An 11,032-nucleotide genomic window follows, 5' to 3' on the forward strand; every position below is an offset into this window, starting at 1 on the left:
TAACACATAAATGAACCTGACAACCGTAGATGATATTAAATGCTATGATGGGAATCGGGCAAGGTACTGTGATAGTGACTGGGGATGGGTATGTATTTTATACAGAGAGGCCAGGGATGGTTTCTCTAAGAGGTTACATTTGAGTTCAGTCTTACCTGCGTGACTGGATGTTGCCAGCTAAACAGTTATCAGGAAGAAGAGCAGTCTAGGCAGAGGGAAGAGCAAGTTACAGAAGTCGTGAGGCAGGGGCAGACTTGGCCTGTTGAATGAACAGGAAAAAAGCTCTCATGGCTGGAGTATAGTGACTGAAGGGTAGGTAGGAAGTGAGGTTGGCAAGATCCTATGGAAGCAGAGGTCTGCCAACTTTTACTGTCAAGGGCCAGAGAGTAAATATGTCAGGCTTTGGAGGCCATACAGTCTGTCTCAGCTGCTCAACTCTAGTGTGAAAGCAGCCCTAGACAATACATAAATCAATTGGCATGGTTGTATCCCAGTAAAACTTTATTATTTACAAAACAGAAGAAGTACTGATGTGGCCCGTAGGCTGTAGTTTGTGGACCCCTAATACAAAGTTTTGTGGAACATGGTAAGGGATTTGAATTTTAAAATACAATTGGAAATCCTGGAGAATTTTAAAGCAAGGGAGTGACATGAAGTCATTTACAGTGTAAAAGGTTCACTTTAGCTGTCATGTGGACGGTGGATCCTCAGTAAATTTGAAACAGCCGGCTATTCCCATGTCCTTTCACATAGTTTGTGACGTCACATTTGGCTATCATTTACTACACATCCTTTGCACTTCTGTGTCTCTGAGCCTTTGCTCATACTGTTCCCTCTGCCTGGAATGCTCTTTCGCTGTTAGTAAATGACACAGCTTAAGTGCCACCTCCTTTTCCCCCTGTTCTTTTCCCTCAGAACCACTCTTCTGTTGGTGCAACATTGGGCCTCTCCATTGTAGAACTTATTTTATTCAGTCTTGTAATAATATTGTTATAAGAGCTGCCACTTAGTGTTAATGTTTCAGATACTCTTTTAAAACCTTTTCATACATTTTTTCATTAAATCCTTGCAGCAACTCTGTGTGGTGGATATTAGCCCAATTTTCCAGGTGATAAAGTGATAATTTATAGGACTGTATCACTTGACTGAGTTCACACAGCTAGAAAGCAGCCAAGTCCAGATTTGAAGCCAGAGCTCCCTGATAGAAGCCCTTAGGGATTATGCCCTAGTTGTGTCGGTTTCCCCCACTAGTCTGTGAGTTCCTTGACGGCAGGGACCATGTTTAATTCATTTCTATGCCCTGTGCCTAATACAGTGCCTGGCAAATAATAAGTACTCTATAAATGTTTATTACATTGACTTAGCTTCTGATAATGTACCCTCTGAGTATTGCAGGTGTGCTATCTTCAAGACCACTAGATGTCACTCGAGATGCATAAATGTGGTTAGAGTCTAGTGTGACTGAGAAGATGTTAAACAGCTCCTGGCCATTTTAACAAAGGAAAAATGAGCCATTCTTTGAATTATGAATCTGGTCATAGCAATCTGTTTTCAAGTCCTTGACCATGATTCCCTTGCTTTCCAGATGCAGCCTTGCATCATTTTCTCCCTTCAGTGTTATTTGTGTTCTGGGATGCTACTGCTACAGCTTCTAGTACTGCTGTTTTTTTCTGTGTTGTCTGTAGTAGTTAATTTAATCAATAAACATTTGAGCACCTATTGTGTGTCAGGTACTGTGCTAGACTCTGGGCATACAGAGATGAATTGAGACATGGCCTTTACCCTCAAGGAGCTCACAGTCTTTTTGGGGAGACTGACAGGTAAATAACTATACTCTACTGTGCTAAGTATCATAATAAAGGACTGTAGAAAGTGCTGCAGATGCACAGAGGAAAAAATGATTCTGCTTGAAGGGGTCATAGAAAGGTTACTTTGGAACTTGAAAAACACGTTAGAAATGAGGGAAAGCACATTGCAGCTGGAGAGAACAGCATGAGCAACGGCATGGGAGGGTCAGGAGAGGACGGATTTGGGGAGAGGAGCAGGCAGGTATGGCTAGAATGGGGCATGTAGAAGAGAATGATGCGAAATGAGGATGGAAAAGTAGATTGGAGTGGGGTGAGGATGCTAGTTTGTAGAGAGTCTTGAATGCCCCACAAAGGACTTCAGACTTGACCCTCTGGGTTGTAAGCCACTCTCAGAGTCCTTTGCCAAGGGAGTAACACAGCGAGCTCTATGCTGGCGACAGCTGACTCTCAGGGAGCGCCTGGCAGCTGAAAAAGCTTCCATGACAGAGCCCATGAGCCTCAGGATGAGGGCTGCCCTTGAGCAGTTGGGATGGACAGGAGAGAAGACTTGAGAGACCGTTTAGAGAAGGAGTGAACAGAGTTGGTGAGTGTCTGTGTTTAGGGAATAGAGAGAAGCCAGAGAACTTTGTAATGAAGCTTTTCCCTGGGATACAGAAAGCAGGAATTTTAACCAGATAAAAAAAGAATTGTGAAGGAGCAAGGCTAATGTCTGTCCATTAGCCTATGAAAAACCTGTAATTGGACCCTCTCTTCAGTCATCGAAACAGAATGTTGCCATGAGAGCTGTGAGGTGAATTACACTGTGCCAGCCTTGTTTTTGGAGCTACCCAGTAATTCTTATTTAGCAACTGGGGCAGTGCTGCTCTCTCTGATTCTGCTTCGAATGGACCTATATTCAGAGAAGAAAATGCTATTTTTTTCTGAAACTGGTAAGTAAGATTGCAGGAAGAGAATCATGGGTACACCCTTCTTGCCTTAGAATCCAAGCTGTTGCTAAGGAAAGTGGCAGGAGCCAAAAATCTGCATCAACAGCCATAGAGAAGCAAGAAAACATTAACCATTCCATAGCTTCTGTGTTGAGAAAAGCGGTTGCCTGACAATGTACATGTGTGAGTAGACCATTTTTTGGCTTCCAAATCTCATTTGCTCTTTGTGTTTCTCCTTTAGGGTTGGTGTTGATTCAGACCAAGAACACTTGGTAAATATGCGTTTTTGTTGTTCCTGGCATTTCTATCAAATGTGCAGTCATTTGGAAAGAAAACAACCTACTGTAAACTTCATCCTTCTATTTAGATCGTGTCCTCTTTGCCTCAGCTTTTAACTGACATCATTCCTGGCTTTTCTCACTGCTCCACGGAGACAAAACCAAGTTTGCCACAGTGCCATAGTGTGTGGTTATCAAAGGCGACAGCTTTCATGTCTCTGGGCCATCCTGCCTGGGCTTTTGCCCCAGAGGAGAGCAGTCTCTTAAGGACTTCTGGGTTTTCGAGTGACTCCTCTGGCACGGGGAGGCTTTTTCCACTTGTGTTTGCGCATGAAGCCTTGTCTCTGATGTAAGCCCCACTCCAGCTGCTCTTCCTGTGTAACTTTCAAATTGGATGACCAGCAGCTGCCCTAGAGAACTGCCTAGAAGCTTTTGAGTCTTCAACCAGTCTTCCCTGCCTGCTCAGGGGAACGCACTTTCTTACCTTGCCCCTCAGCCTTGGCCACGTTTCCTTGCTTCCTTCCTTCCGTTGTGTCAGTTTCTCAGTTGTTGCTATGAACTTGAGCCTGTTGGACTGAATGCATTGTAACTCGCTGCCCTCTCTAGACTGACCACCCTTGTCTGGTATTTTCCATCTGTTTTTCAATCGCTTCTGAGCACCATTGAATACATGCCTCCATATCAGACGTTAGATGAGAAATCACAGAAATTAGATTTTTGAACATGGAAAGCATCTCTTTCAAAACAGTTTTTTCTTGTCTGAAACAAACCCCAGTCAGTATATTTGTCTTCAGGGTGAGGTTAAAAAAAACATTTCTCAGATTCATTTCCTAAATGCTAATTTTGTTAGCTGTTGAGTGATGAGTGTGAATGTATGTATGAGATACAGTAAGTACTTGCCTCTTGCGGTCAGAGCCTTAAAGTAGAATTCCATGGGTTGACATACTTGTAAAAACCAAGCTGGATAAATTCCCATAATGCCAGGCTCCTGCGGTAGTGTCCAAGGAGTAATAACTCCTCAGTGCCTTCTCCCTGTGTCAAAACAAGAATAAAGTTAATCATGCCGTTCAAAAGACAAATGCTCGATCGCTCTCTGTATAAGTCTCCACCAGCTGTGTCACCTCTGTAACCAGAGAGGAGAAATGGAAAAGGAGTGACAGGGAGAGAGCCAGGTAGGTGAGTGCCAGTCGTGCCGTACAGAACAAAGAACTGGTTTTTTTCCCTTACCTTCAAAACTCTATGGCTGGGCCTGGCATGGTGGCTCATGCCTGTAATCCCAGCACATTGGGAGGCCAAGGTGGGTGAATCACCTGAGATCAGGAGTTCGAGACCAGCCTGGCCAACATGGTGAGTCAGGAGTTTGAGACCAGCCTGGCCAACATGGCGAAACCCTGTTTCTGCTAAAAATACAGAAATTAGCTGGGCGTGGTGGTGGGCGCTACTCAGGAAACTAAGGCAGGAGAATCACTTCAACCCGGGAGGTGGAGGTTACAGTGAGCTGAGATCATGCCTCTGTACTCCAGCCTGGGCAACAGTGCGAGAGACTGTCTCGAAAAACAAAAACAAAATTAAAAGAAAACAAAAACCCTATGGCTGTCTTGGTTATATTGTTTCTTTAATATTTTGAATGTCCACCAGGAAGTGCAGAGGAACATTATACTAAGTGTGGAGTGTGTGGGGGTGGGATGTTCACGTGGTGAGGGGTGGTGAAATGTTGCTTTTCAAGAGGTGGAGGCACACAAAGATACTTCTAATGATGTGAAAGGAATTGCAGGTGTTCTTCAGCTTTTGTAAGCCCATACAATGTTTCCAAACATTTTTGTGTTGTGTATAAGTTGATACATGACACATGACACATTGAGGGAGAGAGAAATTTATTTTGAGCATTAGGAAGGACAGGAAGAAACCAAAACCCAGAATCTAAACTCTACCCTTGCTTGCTTGCTTGCTTGCTTGCTTGCTTATTTGTTTATTTACTTACTGAGATGAAGTTTCACTCTGTCGGCCATGCTGGAGTGCAGTGGCACGATCTCAGCTTACTGCAACCTCCACCTCCCGGATTCAGGCAATTCTCTTGCCTCACCCTTCCAGGTAGCTGAGACTATAGGTGCCTGCCACCATGCCTGGCTCATTTTTTTGGTGTGTTTTTCGTAGAGATAGGGTTTTGCCATGTTGGTCAGGCTGGACTCGAACTCCTGACCTCAAGTGATACACCCGCCTCGACTTCCCAAAGTGTTGGGATTACAGGCATGAGCCACTGTGTCTGGCCTAAATTATGTGCTTTTAGAAAAGATTATGGAACCGTAGAACATGAGCACTGGAAAGGACCTTCGGGATTCTCTAAACCTCATCATGTTTTTATACATAAAGAAATTCAGGCCCAGAGAGAGAAAGGGACTTGCTTAAACTATTTAATGTCAGTAAGCTGGGACTGGAAGCAGATTGCCTAACTGCCCAACTGCTGACTGCACCATATTACAAATAAAGACACAGTTTATATTTTTGGAAACTTTTAGGAGACGCCTACTTGCTATGTTAGTTTCTCCTCCTGGCTGGTCAGGCTTACCATGGAATTTCTGTACTTGTTTTTATTTTGCTAATGTTTCAAGAACATAGTAGCAACTTTGAAGTTGCTAGTTCTTTTAGAGATCCATGACAACTCCCAAATATAGGGATGTTGATGTGATGTTTTCTAAGGTGCTATTACATTGAGAGTTAAGTCTTTCAGGTTCAGTACATGAATTATTCCACATTGATTTTTTTTTCTTTTTTTCTTTTTTTTTTGAGATGGAGTCTTGCCCTGTCACCCAGACTGGAGTGCAGTGGCACGATCTCAGCTCACTGCAACCTCCACCTCCTGGGTTCAAGTGAACCTCCTGCCTCAGCCTCCTGAGTAGCTGGGATTACAGGTGTGCCCCACCACACCCAGCTAGTTTTTGTATTTTTAGTAGAGATGGGATTTCACCATATTGGTCAGGCTGGTCTCAAACTCCTGATTTAATGATCTGCCTGCCTCGGCCTCCCAAAGTGCTGGGATTACAGGCGCACCCCACCACACCTGGCCAATTTTTGTGTTTTTAGTAGAGGTGGGGTTTCACCATGTTGGTCAGGCTGGTCTCAAACTCCTGATCTCGTGATCTGCCCACCTCAGGCTCCCAAAGTGCTGGGATTACAGGCATGAGCCACCGCGCCCGGCCCCCACATTGATTTTTTTAAGTGAGAGTAGATTCGTAAATTAGCAAGCAGCCTGAGTAATGGAGGTGTTCAGAAAAACATTTCAATTTCTTATTCTGAAGCTTCAATATTCAAGCTATTACATTTCTAATATTACTCTTGTTGCAGAGTGTCTTATAGCATAGTAGGCTCTATTTCTGATTCTCCAAAGGAATGGCTCTAAATAAATGTTCATATGTTTGTATAGATATTGATTTATGTATTATCTACCTGCAGGGTATTCCTGAAAATGAAAGGAGAACTACCAAAGCAGAGAGTGCTTGGCTTTTCCGGATGTGGTACAACTTTGATCATAAGTATCCTTAATTGAGAAAAAAAAAAAAGGATAATGTGGACATAGATAATTACAGTTTAATGGAACAAGTGTTTTGACTGTTCTCTTCCTGGATCAGAATATAAAACCTACCTTTCATCTTTCCTTTCCCCATCAGTGCTGTGGAAAAGGAAACCCACACAGATAGATTACTCTGCAAACCCATGAAACCATACGGACTGGTTATTTCAGAAGCTGGCTGTATAAAGGGAACCAAAGCCCAAATGACATACTTTCTTTGATATATAGGCTTATTTATTGAGCAAACTTTAATATTTATTGTCCTTTAGCTAATTTAGTGAATCCCACGGAAGGTATTTCTTGGTTCTTGTCAGCATACTTGGCAGGGTAAGAGAGGAAAGGCTTAGGGAAAAGCATGAGAATGAAATCAAAATGCGATAATGTTCGATATTGCGCTGTTCAGCAATACACTTTTTTTCCCCTGACCTTTCCAAAGACTAGGAGATTATCTCTATTCAGCATGCCACAGATAGCTAATGTTTTTGTTTGCCAGATTTCCTTCTTGCCCTGTTGTAAGTCTGTTTCATAGCTGGACTTTGAGTAGTGTTGATATTCTATAACCTCTTTAAATCAGGGGTCCCCAACTCCCAGGCCACGGAGCAATAGTGGTCCGCACAGCAGGAGGTGAGCAATGGGCCAGTGAACATTACCGCCTGAGCTCCGCCTCCTGTCAGATTGGCAGCATTAGATTCTCACAGGAGCCCAAACCCTATTGTGAACTGCACATACGAGGGATCTAGGTTACATACTCCTTATGAGAATCTAATGTCTGATGATGTGAGGTGGAACAGTTTTATCCCAAAATTGTTTGGTCCCCAGCCCCATCCATGGAAAAATTGTCTTCCACAAAACCGGTCCCTGGTGCCAAAAGGATTGGGGACCACTGCTTTAAATCATGCTTTTTAAACATTTTATCATTATTAAAATTAATTTCTTATTTGAAAATTCACCTAGCAAAAAGAGCCATGGAGTTCTTTCAGGCTCTGATTTATCAGTAAACGATTCAAAACTTGGTTTATGTTCTACTGGAGCAAATTGGAGACAACCGTGTAAGAAATATGTCCTCGTTTTCAACTTTCTGATGAAAGCCTTGTATATTTAAGAAAAATCACTTGACGCTTAATGATTAGAAGCTACTACTTACCATGTTCTTTTTGGTAATTTTTGCATTCACTGTTTGCAAGTACTTCAAAATTAAATTATTGTATGGAAACAAGAATGCAAGCATATCTGGGATATTAAGACTCCCATTAGAGAAAGAGAGCCTGGCTCTTAAAATTTTTTAAAGATTATGTCATTACTTTTGGCTCCATTGTCAAGGTTTTGGATATAAGCCACTCCCATATCTCTTGGGACTTTTTCATCCCTCTAATTTAGCAATAATTTTTTAGTGAGTTTTCTGCATAAAATGTTTTGTACATTTTCTGCATAAAATATAAAACAATTCAATGATCCTAATGTTGAGAAAGAGTAGAATAATAGCTTATTCTTCTGTATATTTTATAGAAGCAAACACCAAGGCTTGTTTGACTCAGTACTGCCCTATTAAATCCTACTCAATGAAGACCTGATCATTTTAATACCTAGCACCCTGATATAATTAAATATTCATTGTTTTAGATTTCAGTTCATTTGTGTAGGCAAATGATTTGTTATAATTGAGATATAACTTGAATACAAGAAAGTACGTGAATCTTAAGTGTACAGCTTAATGAATTTCAACCTGTGTCAACAACTGTGTGCCTTCATCCATATAAAGATATAAATGAGGCCGGGCGCGGTGGCTCAAGCCTGTAATCCCAGCACTTTGGGAGGCCGAGACGGGTGGATCACGAGGTCAGGAGATCGAGACCATCCTGGCTAACACGGTGAAACCCTGTCTCTACTAAAAAATACAAAAAACTAGCCGGGCGAGGTGGCGGGCACCTGTAGTCCCAGCTACTCGGGAGGCTGAGGCAGGAGAATGGCGTGAACCCAGGAGGCGGAGCTTGCAGTGAGCTGAGATCCCGCCACTGCACTCCAGCCTGGGCTGCAGAGCCAGACTCCGTCTCAAAAAAAAAAAAAAAAAAAAAAAAAGATATAAATGAACATTCTCTATCCTCCACAAAGGGGTGACCATGATTCTGACTTTCATCAACACGGGTTAGTTTTACCTGATTTTGATCTTTATATATATGGATTCGTATATTAGGTATTCGTTTCTGTCTTGCTGCTTTCACTCAACATCTGTGTAATTTATCCATATTGTTTCATGTAACAGCAATTCATTCTTTTTTTATTGCTGTAGTAGGGTAGAGCTCTAGTAGGAATATACTACAGGATTTTTGTTTTTAACCAGTCTACTGTTAATAAATATTTGAGTTGTTTCTAGCTTTTGGCTATTACGAAAAACTGCATGAATATATATCTTTTGGTGGACATAAGCACTCATTTCTCTTGGGTATATACCAAGGAGTGCAAGGAGTGGCATTTAGGACAAGTATATGTTTAAAGTTTTGTTTGTTTGTTTGTTTTGTTTTGGAAGTAGTGTCTGGCTCTGTGACCCAGGCTGGAATGCAGTGGCACAATCTTGGCTCACTGCAACCTCTGCCTCCCAGGCTCAAGTGATCCTCTAAACTCAGCCTCCTGGGTAGCTGGGACTCCTGGTGCATGTCATCACACCTAGCTATTTTTTTTTTTCTATGTAGAGACAGGATTTCACCATGTTGCCCAGGCTGGCCTTGAACTCCGGGACTCAAGCGATCCACCCACCTTGGCCTCCCAAAGTGCTGAAATTATAGGAGTGAACCACTTGCCTGGCCTGTTTAGCTTTAAAACAGACATTGCCAACCAGTTTTCCAGAGTGGTTGCAACCAGTTTAATTGGTTTTAACCAACTTGGTGAATTTATGATTATTTCCATCAGCAAAGTAAGGGAGTTTTATTTTTCAGTCTTTTAAATTTTAGCCATTTTGATGAGTGTGTAGTGATACCTCATATGGTTTAATTTGCATTTCTCTGATGACCAGTGAGGCTGAGCACCTTTTCTTGTGTTTTGACCATTTAGATATCCTCTTTCATGAAGCCTAAGTCTTTCGTCCATTGTTTAACTGGGTTGTTTTTTTCTCTCACTGATTTATAGTTTCTCTATATTCCTGAATTGGGTTTTTTGTTGTTGTTGTTGATTATTGTATTTTCTCTCAGTAGCTTGCCTTTTCATTTTCTTAATCCTGCATTTAAGGAGTAGAAATGAAGTCTATTATATTTTGTTTATTTTTAGGATCAGTTCCCACTCTCACCCAGGCTGGAGTGGAGTGGTGCAATCATAGTTCACTGTAGCCCCAACCTCCTGGGCTCAGGTGGTCCTCCTGCCTCAGCCTCCTGGGTAGCTAGGACTACAGGTGCATGCTACCACACCCAGCTGGTTTTAAAAAATTTTTTATAGAGACAGGGTGTCACTTTGTTGCCCAGGCTAAAAGTCCATTTTATTCACCTTTTATGGTTAGTGTTTTCTGTGTCTTAAGAAATCTTCCATATCCCAAGGTCATGAAGATATTTTCCTGTTTTCTTCTAGAAGTATGATTGCTTTAACTATCACATGTAAGTCTTTGATCCATCACAAATTCATTTTTGTGCATGATGAGAGATCGTGGGTCAAGATCTACTTTTTTCCATATGCATATCCAGTTGATGGAGCACCGTTTATTGAAAAATACCATCCTTACCCCGCTGAATTGCAATGCAACAAAGATGTGTAAGTGGGGATAAGTTTCTGGACTCTCTTTTTTATCCTGTTTCTCTATTTTTATATCAATACCACATCCTTTTAATTAATGTACTTTATAATAAGTCTTGCTATCCAGTAGAGTAATTAAAAACTGGCTTTTTTCTTCTCCAGTATTGCCTTGGCTATTTTGGGTACTTTGTGTTTTCCTTTAAGTTTTAGAAACAGCTTGTCAAGTTACGCACGTGCACGCACGTACACACACATACACACACACACACACACACACACACAAAACTGCTGGCAAGTTTATTGGGTTTGTATTGAATCCATAAATGAATTTGGAGAGAAATGATATCATAACAATATTCAGACTCCATATCATAAACACAGCATATTGCTCCATTCATTTAGGTCTTTTAAAATTTCTCTCATTAATGATTTATACTTTTCAGTGCACAGCTTTTGTACATCTTTCATTAGATTTGTCCCTAAGTATTTGAAGTATTTGATCCTATTGCAAATGGTATTTATTCTATTTTATACTTGTTTGATGTAAATATATAGATTTAAATATATATATATATTTTGTTTGTTTGTTTGTTTTGTTTTGAGACAGAGTCTCACTCTGTCACCCAGATTGGAGTGCAGTGGCATGATCTCTGCTCACTGCAACCTCTACCTGCCAGGTTCAAGTGATTCTCCTGCCTCAGCCTCCCAAGTAGCTGGGACTACAGGCGCCCACCACCA

At 41.6% G+C, this 11,032-nt stretch overlaps 1 protein-coding gene across 4 annotated transcripts in view; it reads left to right on the forward strand.

Moving 5' to 3' along the window:
• SLC9A6 (solute carrier family 9, subfamily A (NHE6, cation proton antiporter 6), member 6) overlaps nucleotides 1-11,032 on the forward strand; it is a 71,172-nt gene that overhangs the window by 50,408 nt on the left and 9,732 nt on the right. For 3 of the 4 annotated variants that reach the window (XM_011948764.1, XM_011948765.1, XM_011948766.1), the window contains 2 exons: nucleotides 2,976-3,006; nucleotides 6,463-6,542. In XM_011948764.1, the coding sequence (XP_011804154.1) occupies nucleotides 2,976-3,006; nucleotides 6,463-6,542 (111 nt within the window). Of the gene's footprint in view, nucleotides 1-1,730; nucleotides 1,821-2,975; nucleotides 3,007-6,462; nucleotides 6,543-11,032 lie in introns of all 4 variants that reach the window. The other variant, XM_011948763.1, reaches the window with a different exon arrangement.

The sequence above is a fragment of the Colobus angolensis genome, unplaced genomic scaffold, assembly GCF_000951035.1.
Source record: "Colobus angolensis palliatus isolate OR3802 unplaced genomic scaffold, Cang.pa_1.0 Scaffold283, whole genome shotgun sequence".
In the NCBI taxonomy this organism is placed as follows: Eukaryota; Metazoa; Chordata; class Mammalia; order Primates; family Cercopithecidae; genus Colobus; species Colobus angolensis.